The sequence below is a fragment of the Trichomycterus rosablanca genome, chromosome 3, assembly GCF_030014385.1.
Source record: "Trichomycterus rosablanca isolate fTriRos1 chromosome 3, fTriRos1.hap1, whole genome shotgun sequence".
Classification (NCBI taxonomy): Eukaryota; Metazoa; Chordata; class Actinopteri; order Siluriformes; family Trichomycteridae; genus Trichomycterus; species Trichomycterus rosablanca.
Window position 1 is genome coordinate 49,827,055 of NC_085990.1, and position 15,929 is coordinate 49,842,983.

At 44.9% G+C, this 15,929-nt stretch overlaps 1 protein-coding gene across 2 annotated transcripts in view; it reads left to right on the plus strand.

Moving 5' to 3' along the window:
• The first annotated feature begins 627 nt into the window (after positions 1-627).
• LOC134309946 (matrix metalloproteinase-16-like) overlaps positions 628-15,929 on the plus strand; it is a 106,023-nt gene continuing 90,721 nt past the window's right edge. For both annotated transcript variants that reach the window (XM_062991415.1, XM_062991416.1), the window contains exon 1: positions 628-1,073. In XM_062991415.1, the coding sequence (XP_062847485.1) occupies positions 945-1,073 (129 nt within the window). In that variant the 5' untranslated portion in view covers positions 628-944. The remainder of the gene's footprint in view (positions 1,074-15,929) is intronic.

Here is a 15,929-nt window from a genome sequence, read left to right on the forward strand (position 1 = left end):
AATAACAATAATAATAATAATAATAATAACAATAATAATACTACTACTACTAATAATAACAGGAATAATAATAATAATAATCATAATATTAATAATAAAAAAATAAAAAAATAATAATAATAGTGCAGTGAGAAAATCCTAGTGCCGGCCCGGTACCAGTCAAATCGATTTACAGTTATGATCGAATATCATGGGTTAGGGGCCTTGCTCAGGGGTCCAACAGTGGTAACTATAGTATGCGATAGTATAGTATAAGCGATAGTAGGGATTGAACCAGCAACCTTGTGATGCTGAGCTACCAGTACCACCTTCCCACTCCACATAGTCTGACTTTCTCCCCAAAACATGCAGAGGTCTACCTGTCTACTTTTAATTATGTGGTTAATCGTAATTGTGTGTGTGTAGTGGCCTGTGATGTAGTTGGCGCTACGCCAATGCCCTATACATGCTTTGCGCGTGTTTCTGGGTGGACTCGGCACTCACCGCGGTCCTGACCATGCTACTACTACTGTATTACAGCCGAGCAGCAGCATGTTTTGATGTTGCTGCCCAAACAGAGAGAAACAGCACCGCCTGTTCTACCCAGCTCCGGGGGATGGGGGACTGGTCAGTGGTGCGCATGCGCAGAAGTAGAGCTGCGAGGGTTTGATAGCTGGCAGTGGGAGCAGAAGCTGGAGTGAATGGTGGAGAGCAGGAGCAGCAGCAGCAGGAGGAGCAGGACCAGGAGCAGAGCTGGAGAAGAAAGAGCAGCTCGTACACATGAACACAGAGCAGAGAGGAGCTGAGACTGGATCACACCGGGCTGCGACGCTCCTCCGGATTTCTCTCCGCTGTTTTGCGCTCCTCCGCCTCCAGACGCGCATCTCCCTCACCGATGTTCTCCAGTGACTGAGCCGCGGGGATCTAACTCCTTTCCCTCGTCTCTGGACTCTTAATGTGCGTGCATGATGTTTTTGTTCGCGTTTCATGCTGGGAGACGTTTGCGTTGCGTTTCTCCGGGGCCGCTCGGCTTGCAGCTGGTTCTGTGGATCGTGTGCGCGGGTTACGGAGAGGAGCAGCCGTTCAGTGTGGAGGTAAGACCGGCCTCCTCCTCACCACCAACACACTCCTCCATTCAGTGCTTGTTTACATCGCACAAGGCTTCTTTATGCACTCATGTAACGGTACAGTGGGTGGAAGATATGGGGGGAAAGTCAGCACTGAGCTTTAGGAATGGTAGAACATCGACTATCTGTGTTCTCTTTAAATATTTATTAATAAATAATCCTAAACAAGACATATTTTGCATTGAACCAGAATAACCCAATATGAACATTTCATTGACCATTGAGGTTTGTAAGCTGTCAGCTGGAAAACCATAGTATCAGATATTAATGGTTGACTATACTGGAAAAGAAAAACAAACAAAACAATGCCTACTGTACCACTACAGTACATGATCTAACGATCATTGACACAACCACAGCTGAACTAAAGACATTTGATAAAAACTAGACCCTGTTGACAGTTTATTAAACACAACTATGCCCCCAAAAATACAATATCTAGCCTTCAGAACAAAAAACATTACAAAATAAACTGAATTGGCTACACTGGTAAAAAGAAAAACACAAACAATGCCTACTGTACCACTACAATACATGATCTAACGATATTTGGGTCAAAACAATACAATATCTAGCAATCAGGACATAAAACATTAAAAAATAAATTCCTGCTGTACCACTACAATACGTGATCAAACTAAATGCATTGAACCACAATAACCCAATATGAACATTTCATTGGACATTGAGGTTTTTAAGCTGTCAGCTGGAAGACAATACTGTCAGATATTAATGGTTGGCTATACTGGAAAAGAAAAACAATGCTTACTGTACCAGTACAGTACATGATCTTACAATTATTGACACAACCACAGCCAAACTAAATGTCTTCTGACCATGCCCAAAAAATACGATAACTAACCTTCAAGACAAAACATTACATAAATAAACTGAAGTGGTGAACTAACCATGTCGCTGTATTTTGTGCATGTAGTTGCAAAAGTGAAGAGTTTCTACATGTCAGTATAAAGGTTCTAAGCTTTGTAAGTTCTTTTTTGACCCAGTGACCCTTTTTTGAAAGGATTAACCATCACGCTTCCCCACCACAATCCTATTTTCCAGTGTATTAATTTAAAGAACATGTATATCCAGAATGTTTGCTAAATAACTTTTAAATTAGACTAATGCAAACTATATAAATAGACAAGATTAAGTTTGATCTGGTTTCAGATGCTGAAATGCATGAGTGAAGAAAATAAGATTTAGATTTTACATTTCACATTTAATTGGTTCCAAAGGGCTTCTTAAGTTCTTAAGTCAAAATGTTCGTTAAACCTGTTTTTCCCATAAGAAATAATGTAAATAGAATTAATTTGTGCCAGACCTCCCAAACCACCCCCTTACCTAACCTTTCTAATGTCTTAAATGCTCTTTTTGGTTATAAATACAAGTATATTTTAAATATATATCTTAAATTATAGAATAGACATTACTATAATAAACAATAATAAACAACAATACACAGTAGTACTGCGCTGTTCATAAACACACATCACATTTCAGTACAGTACGTGTGCTGTACCATACACCATAATACATTTCCTTCTTTTTATATTAAATGTATCTACCAGAAACAACAATAACTCTCATAGTTCTCCTTCTTTATTTCAATGGTGTATTTTGTAGGTGTAATTGCATGAAAGAAAGAATACTTTACTGAGCCTTTTCTGTTCGTAATCCCAAATTTGTTCATACGTTAAGTTGAAAAAGATCGTTCATAACCCAAAATGTTCGTATGGTAAACCGTTCGTAACTCAAGGATCTACTGTACTTCTTTTATGGATGTTCTAATCTGAAAGAGTTGCAAAAATTGGTGCATCATTTCAGCGTGGCTCTATTTTCTGATTTAGCGCTGTATTTTATGCTGTAAATGTTTCCTGTCAAGAATCAGTCTTAAAGCTGCCGAATGAACTCTTGGGTGCTTAAAATAGGTGGGTGTGGAGCAAACTGTTACAGTGCCAGTTGCATCTTCTGGTGGAGGAACTTTTGTCTACTTACTGTGCGTAACTTGACAAGGCAGTTTAATAACGTCTCGAGCTATGAACTGATGTTAAATGTTAGTGGTGCTTTGTCCTGGAAAGCCTAACATGTTTCATTAAAGCTTGCAAGTAATTTGTATTGAATGTCCTCCACGCTTTGTCAACAACATTCATCAGTCAGCTAGCTTACTCATCATATTGATCATATTGAAAAGGGAAAAAATAGGCTGGCCCCTTTTTTAATTCTTTAGCCATGTAAAAATAGTTAAAACGTCTCTTTATAACACTGCAAACTGTTTTGTCTTTTTTATATTTGACTTTAAACTCTTAACCTTAATTTAATTTAGCTTCGTGACACGTGACACTGTTGTTCCATATTTTATTCACTTGTTGATGACTTTACCGTGTTTCATGGTACATGACATGTAATGCAATTTTTTGTACCCTTTGAGATCCCTTTTATGCTTTGTAAGCTCATTGTGAACCGCGGCGTTTACTGCAAGATGGAACTAAGTAAATGTCAGCAAAATCCTACTAGAAGAGCTGAACTTTATATGATGTTAATGAGAGTCACTGTAATTGATGGGAGGTACTGACTACTATTTAACATGAGCTTGAATGTAATTGGTTCATTCTGAACACAGCCACACCCCCAATTATAAGAGGGTCTGCTTACCTATGCATTGCAACCACATTATTTTATTTGATTTCAGTTTGTTTTTCAATTGAATTGTACAGATTATGGGTGGACATAAATCTAAAACTATTGATTTTTACATAACAAATACCTGCCATTTTAACAGGGGTGTGTATTTTGGAGTCATTTGTCTGCTAAATGCCATAAATGATAATGTCAACATTGATCCTGTTGTCCGGCACTAAGTTATAGATGGATGGATGGATGGATGGATGGATGGATAGAGAGAGAGATGGATGGATGGATGGATGGATAGAGAGAGAGATGGATGGATGGATGGATGGATAGAGAGAGAGATGGATGGATGGATAGAGAGAGAGATGGATGGATGGATGGATGGATAGAGAGAGAGATGGATGGATGGATGGATGGATAGAGAGAGAGATGGATGGATGGATAGAGAGAGAGATGGATGGATGGATGGATGGATAGAGAGAGAGATGGATGGATGGATAGAGAGAGAGATGGATGGACAATTATACATAATTGTATAATTATATATAGCACAATCACACTGTTACTTTGAGTCACTTCTCAGCACACGAGCATAGTAGTATTCATAGTAGTTCTTAGTGCTGTGCATGATGCTACTTTTAAGTCTGCAGCACCACCCCAGTCTAATGCTTTTCCACTTCCATGACATGATTTATGAGCAGGTAGGGTAAATAAACCTGATACCAGTTCAGGCTGGTAACCAGAGTACTCGGCTAAGGTTCCTCCTTACCCCGTTTCATTCTGGAATAAAAGGATCTGAACTTGGGTTTGGTTTACAAAAACTGTTAGTGAGGACAAACTAAATGTATTACATTTCCACAAGAACAAGTACATTTCTTACTGTTTGTTTATAATATATATGTATGGGTAGATACATAGATGGATAGATAGATAGATGGTTGAATGGATAGATGGATGAATGGGTGGATGAATGGATGGATGGATGGATGAATGGGTGGATGAATGGGTGGATGAATGGATGGATGGATGAATGGATAGATGGATGAATGGATAAATGGGTGGATGGATGGGTGGATAGATGGATGGATGGATGGATGAATGGATAGATGGATGAATGGGTAGATGAATGGATGGATGGATGAATGGATAGATGGATGAATGGATAAATGGGTGGATGGATGGGTGGATAGATGGATGGATGGATGGATGGATGGATGAATGGATAGATGGATCGATGGATGAATGGGTGGATGGATGGGTGGATAGATGGATAGATGGATCGATGGATGAATGGGTGGATGGATGGGTGGATAGATGGATAGATGGATCGATGGATGAATGGGTGGATGGATGGGTGGATAGATGGATAGATGGATCGATGGATGAATGGATAGATGGATGGGTACGTAGTTGGGTGGGTGGATGGATGGATGGATACATAGATTAAATAAATAGATAGATAGATAGATAGAGAGAGAGAGAGAGAGAGAGAGAGAGAGAGAGAGAGAGAGAGAGAGAGAGAGAGAGAGAGAGAGAGAGAGAGATAGATAGATAGAATCCAGAATCATTGCGCACAAGACAGAAACACGGCCTGGACAGGGATGCAATCTCTCCTTGGCTGATGCCCCCCTTTCAGACAGAGCCAACAGACGCCCAGCTGGTCGATGTGTTAAATACAGCTGACATAATATACAGCTGATTATACAATATTTCAGGCTCTTCAAAAAAAGGTCCGTCTGCTTTGAGATACGTTCACAATTGAACAGGAACTCTGGTCCCAGTCACCTCTCTGCTTGTATGGAGTTGGGAGATCATTCCACTCTGTCCTGAAAATATGAAGCTTTCACTCTGAATGCCAACCGGCACCGAGCTGAGGTCAAACTATTTCAAGGCAAAATATGCACCGCAAACCTCTTTCCATTTGTCGGATCTTTGTACAGAACTGAGAGAGCGTGTAAGAATGCCTTCACAATGTCTTCCTTCATCTAGTGTTTCTGTCAACACGTTCTCATTTAAATGGATAGTCACCGTATTTTGATGTGTAATTCTTAATCACCGGCGGTTACCTTGACACAACATGCGTCAGCCAAGAGGAAGTCAGGGCTTAATTCCTTAGGAGAACGTCCTCGCTCTCATACAATGCTGCACAATAAACACTAAATTCCTTTATTTGAAACAGTAGAATAGATTCTTGTTTGCCAGTTCTTTTTAGATAAGCCAGTTGCTTAATGTGCATCTCTTTGTCCCAAATTGCTTATGGTACTAAATGCAATGCTTATAGAAATCATCAAACCATTTAAAATGCTTGCTTTTGTCCTACATCCTAAATTTTAAACCTATTAAAAGCATTTTTATAAGAATTCAGCTTTGAATAAGATGCAGCTCGGACTTGGCCTCTCATTCACTTTGCTGTACCTTTTTTTTTTCCTTTGGTTGTTCAGTCCAGAGAGACGAGAAACCATGGACAACATGTTGGCACCACCATGCTTTACATTTAGTGTTTGGCAGAGTTTCAAAAAACATTTGGAAGATTGTTGTAAGTGATAAGTAGGGATGTAACGATACACTCTTCCCACGATGCAATGCGATTGACGATACTGGGTTCACGATACAATTTTTTCCCGATTTTTTAAACAAAAAGAAATTGAAGACAAATTATGACAAAGTTTCCTTAAAAAATACTGTATTTGTGCTTATCTTTTATTCATCTAAATAATGAATGTCCTTTTATTTTGAGGTAGATACAAACTATGCAAAACAATGCTGCATTTCCCTTTTTGTGTAACAAATCTGAAATGAAATTAATTCCACATTAAATAAATAAATTAATACTACAAATAAAGAAAGTATCCTCACAAATACATTTGGCTGGAAAATTCCGAACCTGGCAACCCTGTCATGACGTCAATCAGGCGACGTGAATAGCGCCAGTGCCCTCTGCTGTTTAAAGTGAATATCGATTCATTATACATTAGAGATGGAACGATCGATCGGCTATAAATCGATATCGGCCGATTTTTAATCAAAATATGCTATCGGCAATCGGCGATATTTCCCAAATGTAGCCGATCTGATCGTGTGATATATAAAGACCATGTTAAGCTTAACAGCTCAGTGGATTGATCCAGACCTTGAGCTACAAAGCACCAACCATCACATCACCATTCATCAACCATCATACAGAAACCATGGTGAAAGTTCTTCACGACCTAAAATAACATAATGAACGTTGTGCATCATACATAGTTCAGGATCATCTGCTCTGACTGACAGAAACCGTTTAGCTCCACAGGCAGAACGAGTCTGACTCGGTTACATCTCTGTGGTAACAGAAGTTTAATTAAGCTTTTTATTTAAGCTTTTTAATGTAAGAGAGTCACACAAAATGTTCTGTAGTAGCTGGTGTTTATTTAAAACCACGACATTAATTAATAACAGTAAACACAGAGCGATAACTGAGAAAAGAAACTTACGCTTTCCATAAAATGAATCGACTCCTGAATCACTTACAGTGTATCACAAAAGTGAGTACACCCCTCACATTTCTGCAAATATTTTATTATATCTTTTCATGGGACAACACTATAGACATGAAACTTGGATATAACTTAGAGTAGTCAGTGTACAGCTTGTATAGCAGTGTAGATTTACTGTCTTCTGAAAATAACTCAACACACAGCCATTAATGTCTAAATAGCTGGCAACATAAGTGAGTACACCCCACAGTGAACATGTCCAAATTGTGCCCAAAGTGTCAATATTTTGTGTGACCACCATTATTATCCAGCACTGCCTTAACCCTCCTGGGCATGGAATTCACCAGAGCTGCACAGGTTGCTACTGGAATCCTCTTCCACTCCTCCATGATGACATCACGGAGCTGTTGGATGTTAGACACCTTGAACTCCTCCACCTTCCACTTGAGGATGCGCCACAGGTGCTCAATTGGGTTTAGTCCATCACCTTTACCTTCAGCTTCCTCAGCAAGGCAGTTGTCATCTTGGAGGTTGTGTATGGGGTCGTTATCCTGTTGGAAAACTGCCATGACGCCCAGTTTTCGAAGGGAGGGGATCATGCTCTGTTTCAGAATGTCACAGTACATGTTGGAATTCATGTTTCCCTCAATGAACTGCAGCTCCCCAGTGCCAGCAACACTCATGCAGCCCAAGACCATGATGCTACCACCACCATGCTTGACTGTAGGCAAGATACAGTTGTCTTGGTACTTCTCACCAGGGCGCCGCCACACATGCTGGACACCATCTGAGCCAAACAAGTTTATCTTGGTCTCGTCAGACCACAGGGCATTCCAGTAATCCATGTTCTTGGACTGCTTGTCTTCAGCAAACTGTTTGCGGGCTTTCTTGTGCGTCAGCTTCCTTCTGGGATGACGACCATGCAGACCGAGTTGATGCAGTGTGTGGCGTATGGTCTGAGCACTGACAGGCTGACCTCCCACGTCTTCAACCTCTGCAGCAATGCTGGCAGCACTCATGTGTCTATTTTTTAAAGCCAACCTCTGGATATGACGCAGAACACGTGGACTCAACTTCTTTGGTCGACCCTGGCGAAGCCTGTTCCGAGTGGAACCTGTCCTGGAAAACCGCTGTATGACCTTGGCCACCATGCTGTAGCTCAGTTTCAGGGTGTTAGCAATCTTCTTATAGCCCAGGCCATCTTTGTGGAGAGCAACAATTCTATTTCTCACATCCTCAGAGAGTTCTTTGCCATGAGGTGCCATGTTGAATATCCAGTGGCCAGTATGAGAGAATTGTACCCAAAACACCAAATTTAACAGCCCTGCTCCCCATTTACACCTGGGACCTTGACACATGACACCAGGGAGGGACAACGACACATTTGGGCACAATTTGGACATGTTCACTGTGGGGTGTACTCACTTATGTTGCCAGCTATTTAGACATTAATGGCTGTGTGTTGAGTTATTTTCAGAAGACAGTAAATCTACACTGCTATACAAGCTGTACACTGACTACTCTAAGTTATATCCAAGTTTCATGTCTATAGTGTTGTCCCATGAAAAGATATAATGAAATATTTGCAGAAATGTGAGGGGTGTACTCACTTTTGTGATACACTGTATATCGATACTGTGAACAGAGTGTCTCTCTTAAAGGCACACACACGTCAATGCTTCTGTCAGCGGTTTATCTTCACTGTTCGTCCTATGTTTAAGGTTTTTTCAGACTGAACTGGATAACATCTAACGTGCGTGTGTGCATGGTCAGTTAGACTAATGAGATATGTCTCCCGTGGGTGAAAAATGAATTGCTTTAGTTTTAGAAGTAAAAAAATCTTGCAATATCGCCACTCAATTTTCTCCCCTAATCTAGTCATGTCCAATTACCCCTGATTGATTCCTCTATACTGATTTGACCCTTCACAGCCGACTGAGGACGCCTCTCAACTGACATACGCCCCCTCCGGCACGTACAGTCAGTACAGACTGCATTTTTCACCTGCACGAGTCGAGTTCATACACCGACGGGCACTGTGTACGGAGGGCCACACTCAGAGACAATCACAGGCAGAGCTGAGATTCGATACGATGTATTCGAAACCCCAACTCTGGTGTGCTAGCGTACTTTACCGCTGCGCCACCAGAGCGGCCTCTCATTTTTCTTTTTTATGTTATTTGTATTTGTCTTTGTTTTTCACACTCATAACCAAGAGGCGTTTTCTTGGAAGTCCAGAGCTTTCACAACTGCCCTGTACCGTTTCAAATTTAATTCGTCATGCTCCCTTTTTTATTCTTCTTCTTTTTCTTTAATAATCTCCTGTCTCTGGACAGAAAAGCTGTTTTTTGTGTCACCATTAATTGCAAGTGACTGATTTAAGCTAGTGTGCAAACGGCATGAAGTTCTGCAAGAATGGTCAGAGGAAAATGTGGGATAAAGCAAAAGTCTGAATTATTAATAGGACAGTAAGTGTAAAATCTTATTTCAGGGCTCTAGACTAACTTTTTCCACTGGTTGCACTGGTGCGCCTAACTTTTTTTCTTAGGTGCACCAGCACAAAAGTTAGGTGCACCCAAATTTTCTACCGCATCGCATTCAACACCTCAGCTTTACAGGTTCACTTTTTTTTTTTTTATCGCTGTCCTCATAGGCAATATTGACTTGTAAATGATTACCTAACAATCTGGTCAACATAAAGTTCTTTATTTGAAGCACAATTCTTCAAGAAAGGTAACTTACTGAAAAAGTGTTGTTGCTTAAAGTGCTTCACTGAGCTGAAATTTAAGATAAATGAAATAAAAAGAAAATCTAAATTAAAAGTGCAAGTGTTTTGAGGGCTTCAAGCTGCACATCTCATTTATTGATAAGAATATTACATATGGTTAATGCAGTAACGAGACGCATGTTATTGACATAGGCTACATGACATGACATTATTACATTTTGAGTCAGTTTGCTGCTGATATTTTTAAAGTGCCTTAAAAAAAAGATGAACTGTGTGATATGACGTGGTAAGTAAGTAACTCAGGCAGAACGAACAACGTTTAACGTGAAGTAAATCCAGCTAAACACAGATACATGTAAGGCTGTTAGACTGGATTTGATGGTTATTTCACAATTCACACAGATGTTTGTTTGTATCGTGGAACTTTAATGATGTTTTATCTATCGAGTGCAGCGCTGAGTAAATCGCTTATTTACGTCGAGAGTCGCGGTGAAAGCGAAGCGCAAAACTCTTCTCACGTCAATGAACTAAAGAAAACAACAACTGAGACAAACACGTCACGTCTTCTTATCACCGATATTTGTTTGATGTTTTTACACCAACATCTGTAACAGCAGCACAGATGCCCACACATATTCTACACGCTCCGCCATGATATCACTGCTCTTAACTTCCGCTGTGTAACGCCCACCGTTGATGACGCTGGTCCCGCCCTTCACTATCTCTGATTGGTTTAGACATATAGATATGATTAGATATGGGCCTAATGTGTATCTGTTGGTGCACCGGAGACTTTCAGAGTCACAGAGACTTTTTTTCCCCTCTCGAACGGTTGGTTGCACCGGTGCCACCTCAGATTTTTTTCAGTCGCAGCATTGAGAAATTAGGTCGCATGTGCGACCAAATTGGTCGCACTCTAGAGCCCTGTATTTTTATTTATTTGGAACTGATTTGAAAGCACCTTCAAAAGAAAACAGCAAGAAATACTAGAATAGTGTTAGGGTGCCTGCGACGCCTGGTGAACGTAACACCAGTTCCCAGCGTTGCAGGCGTTACAGAACAAGGAACAGCATGGCCTCAAATAGGAGGCCAGCTGATTAGGGCGAACGACCTGCAGCTGCGAGCTCCCTATTTAAGGGGGCGTCGCCAGACTGCAGGCGTCGCACCTTTTGTTCTTTGTTCTTTGGGCTATGCTGCACTGCACCAGCCCGTACCCTTTTCAGGGCCAGTTCGGTTACCCCAGGCGCTAAAAGGGCGCAAGGGTGTGTAGATCGCAAGGTCGAGGTATTGAGGGTTTTATTTCTCTTTATAGGGAAAGACGGTGCGATTGGTGCAGCCCGCGAGCTGCGGTTTGTTTTCAGCGTTGCTAGGCGCCCGGCTAACGTGAGTAGCATCGGGCTAACGCTAGACGCTTCGCTCCAACTACCGCAGCCCTTTAAGGCACTAAGCGGATTCTGGGTTCGTCTGCGCCAGTTTGGCTCAGCGGTTTGAACGCCGCATTACCAACGGCACAACCCCGGTTCGAATCCGCGCCTCCCCCCTTTTCTTTCCTTCATGTAGATCGGCTCCTTCCCAGCGCCTTGCTGGTGACACAGCCGATTATTCACGCTTTAAAAGGCGTTTACCTTTTTCTGCGCGATTTCCTCGGACAGTGTCCGGGGTTTCGCTTTTCTTAAACGCTCCTTATAAGGCATAGGGGCAGCGTCTGTCTCAGCCACGGTGTAGTGTGGTGAGATACGCATTCGCTTTGCGAGCGAGCGACCCGGGTTCGCGCCTCGCATAGGCAGACTGTTTCATTTGTGTTTTGTTCTGTTCTTTTTCTCTTTTTCAGTTGCCAGCAAGCCAGCGGCTCCGTTCGGGCTTTCCCGAATCGTTTTCTGTTTTGCCAGTTTCCGTTTTTGTTTAATTATTATCATTTGTGTTGTAAAGAATTATTATTTATTGTAAATAAATATAATTTTTCTCTGCATCTTTGGGTCCTAAAGCCTCTCGACATAACAGAAAGGTGCGACCATAGATGGACCCAGCAGAGACTCCTCCCATGGCTGACGTCCTTCGTCACCAGGGGGTCGCACTGGGGAGACACGAGCTGGCGCTGTCAGTGTTGACACAGCGGGTGACTGAAATTGCCCAGCTGTTGCAGACTCTGGCAGCCGGTTCGGGTAGCCCCAGTCATTCTTCCGCTCCCCCAGCGCCTCCTGTAGGAGTTGAAACCTCCATTCCGCCCCCCGAGCGTTTTTCAGGGGAGGCGAAGAAATGTCGAGGCTTCCTCCTACAATGCTCCCTCACTTTCGAGCTGCAACCCTCTCGCTTCCCTTCCGAGCGCTCCAAGGTAGCGTTTATTATATCTCTGCTATCTGGTAAAGCCTTGGAATGGGCTACCGCCCTCTGGGAGCAGAATGCCCCCGAGTGTTCTTCGGAGCGCTCTTTTAAAGAGGCTCTGAAGGACACTTTCTTCCATCCCACAGGGGGAAGGGAGGCGGGACCGCGCCTGCTCGAATTGTCCCAAGGAGGGCGCTCAGTCGCTGATTATGTAATCGAGTTTCGCACTCTGGCGGCTGAGTGCGGTTGGGACGAGGGGGCATTAGTTGCTATTTTCCATCGCGGGCTAGGAGAGAGAATTAAAGATGAGTTGGCCACTCGAGAACTTCCCACTTCTCTTAAGGCCTTCTATCTCCTAGCTACCTCAATCGATACCAGACTCCGACAACGATCCCGGGAGCGAGGGTCTCGCCCACCCTTTTGTCGGCCTCAAGGCCAGCCCCGGCCCGTGTCGCGAGATCAGGACCCCGAACCCATGCAACTAGGATCGACCCGGGGGGCCACCCCATTACCATCCGACTCCGCCTCGAGGGCCCGACCTCGGTTAAACGAGTAGGCCGCTCTCGTGGCAGGGAGTCGGGGGCGAGCCGTTCCATCATCCCTGAGCAGGGTCTTTTCCTCTGCGCGTCGTTGCGTTGGGATTCTGGGAATACTGATCTCAAAGTCTGTGTCGATTCAGGCGCGGTGGAGAATTTTATAGATCGCCACCTGGTACGCGGGTTGGGGATTGAGCTTCAACCCTTACGAGTTCCCATTGTGGTTCATGCTGTGGACGACCGGGCGGTGGCCGGGAGTCCAATCACGCACCAAACGCCTCCTCTCACGATGCGTTTGGGGGGGCATGAGGAGCGGATCACATTTTTAGTGACCCAGGTTCCTCAGCTCCAAGTGGTGCTGGGACACTCGTGGTTGAGAAAGCACAATCCCCAAATTGATTGGCAAACCGGGTCAATCTTTGCTTGGGGAACACGGTGCCAGGATGCATGTCTGCTGCCAGTGAGCATGTCATCGGCGCCATCATCGCCAGAGGCGATGACCCCTGATTTGGCCCGGGTACCCCCCGTGTACCATGACCTGCAGGAGGTGTTTAGCAAGTCCCGGGCGCGGGACTTGCCCCCACACAGACCTTTCGATTGTGCGATCAACTTGCTTCCTGGCACTTCTCCTCCTAGGGGGCGCCTCTTCTCCCTGTCGGGACCGGAGAGGATCGCCATGGAGGAGTATGTCAAGGAAGCACTCGATCAGGGGTTCATCCGACCATCGTCCTCCCCAGCTGGGGCAGGATTCTTCTTTGTGGGAAAGAAGGATGGAACCTTGCGCCCCTGTATCGATTATCGAGGTCTGAACGCAATAACGGTTAAGGATCGTTATCCGCTGCCGCTGATGGCCACGGCTTTCGAAGCCCTTCAGCGGGCTTCAATTTTTACGAAGCTTGACTTACGCAGTGCGTATAACTTGATCCGTATCCGGCGAGGGGATGAATGGAAGACTGCGTTCATTACGCCCACGGGACACTATGAGTATCTAGTGATGCCCTTTGGGTTAATGAATGCCCCCGCGGTCTTCCAACGCTTTATCAATGAGGCTTTACGGGAAGCCCTTGACAGATACGTCTATGTTTACCTAGACGATATCCTAATATTTAGCCGGTCCATCGAAGAACATGTGAGGCACGTTCGTCGGGTTCTCCAGCTTCTGCTCGACCACCGTTTGTTCGTCAAGCTGGAGAAGTCCGTGTTCCATACCCCATCTGTCTCATTTTTGGGGTTTATAGTTTCCCAAGGTGCCCTCCGAATGGATCCGGCTAAATGCAAATCCGTGGAGGACTGGCCAACTCCCTGTTCCGTACGCCAAGTGCAAAGATTTCTGGGCTTTGCAAACTTTTTCAGGCGATTCATCCGGAACTTCAGTACGGTCGCCGCTCCTTTAACGGCCCTTACGGGTAAGGGTCCGTTTAAATGGACGGTGCAGGCCCAACAAGCCTTTAATAGGCTGAAGGCTCTCTTAACAACTGCTCCAGTGTTGCAGTTGCCCGATCCAGAGGAATCTTTCATTGTGGAAGTGGATGCCTCTGATGTCGGGGTTGGGGCGATATTGTCCCAGAGAGTGGGCCCTGAAAAGAAGCTCCACCCATGCGCTTTCTTTTCGCACCGACTAACCCCTGCTGAGCGTAACTACCCGGTAGGAGATAAGGAGCTTTTGGCCATCAAGCTGGCACTTGATGAGTGGCGACATTGGCTCGAGGGGGCAAAACATCCCTTCCTTGTTTGGACAGACCACAAGAATCTGTCGTTTATCCAGCAAGCTAAGCGGATGAATTCCCGTCAGGCTCGGTGGTCACTTTTTTTTGGTCGGTTTCGTTTCACCCTGTCTTATAGACCAGGGTCGAAAAACGCTAAGCCTGATGCCTTATCCAGGCAGTGGGAACCAACCAGACCTGAAACCGAGCCTGACCCTATCATCCCCCAGAGACAAATTGCTGCCCCAGTAACGTGGGGCATATTTAAGACAGTTCGGGATGCTCAAGCGGTTGAGCCCGACCCAGGTGGAGGTCCACCTGACCGGCTGTTTGTACCATCAACAGTCCGACGTCAGGTGTTTGAATGGGCTCATGCGTCCTCATTTGCGGCTCACCCAGGAGTCTCTAAGACCCTGGTGCTGTTGCGCCGAAGGTTTTGGTGGCCGGGGATGGAGAGTCAGGTCAAGGACTTTGTCCGTACCTGCGCTGTCTGTGCGACTAACAAAAGCACAAGAGAGCGTCCTCGTGGACTTCTCCATCCATTGCCAGTACCCTCAAGACCGTGGTCCCACCTGGCACTGGATTTTGTCACGGGTTTGCCAAAATCCAGGGGATTCACGGTGGTACTGGTGATTGTTGACCGGTTCACTAAATCTTGCCTTTTCGTTCCGATGCCCAAGCTTCCGTCCGCCATGGCTACCGCACAGGCTGTTCTGCAACATGTGGTGAGAGCACATGGGGTCCCGTCCGACATTGTGTCGGATCGGGGTCCGCAGTTTATTAGCCAGTGCTGGCGAGCCTTTTGCCAACTTCTTGGCACGACGGCCAGCTTATCCTCGGGATACCATCCCGAGTCCAACGGGCAATCTGAGCGAGTCATTCAAGATCTAGGCAAGATGCTTCGGTGCCTGACTGCAGGTAATCCAGCCACTTGGGCGGATAAGTTGTTGTGGGCTGAATTTGCCCACAATACCCTGCACCACGCCGCATTGGGTATGTCACCATTTGAGGCACAGTTCGGCTATCCCCCTCCGCTGTTTCCTGATCAGGAACAAGAGGTTGCGGTGCCGACTGTGCAGCAACATATCCGTCGCTGCCGCACTGCCTGGCGGAAGGCAAGACAGGCCCTTTTGGCCTCTCAGCGCTCCATGAAGCGCAATGCTGACCGTAGGCGGCAGCCAGCTCTAACGTTCCGGCCGGGCCAACGTGTCCTCTTATCGACGAGGGATCTCCCCGTCAAAGGTACCACTCACAAGCTGGCACCGAGGTACATTGGTCCGTTCAAGGTAGTTAGACGGATAAACCCGGTGACATATAGGTTGGAGCTGCCTCCCAGGATGAAGGCGCATCCAACCTTCCATGTCTCCCAACTTCGCCCGTTCGCGAGCGGGGGAGCTTTACCCCCCCCACAACCTCCCGCCCCTCGT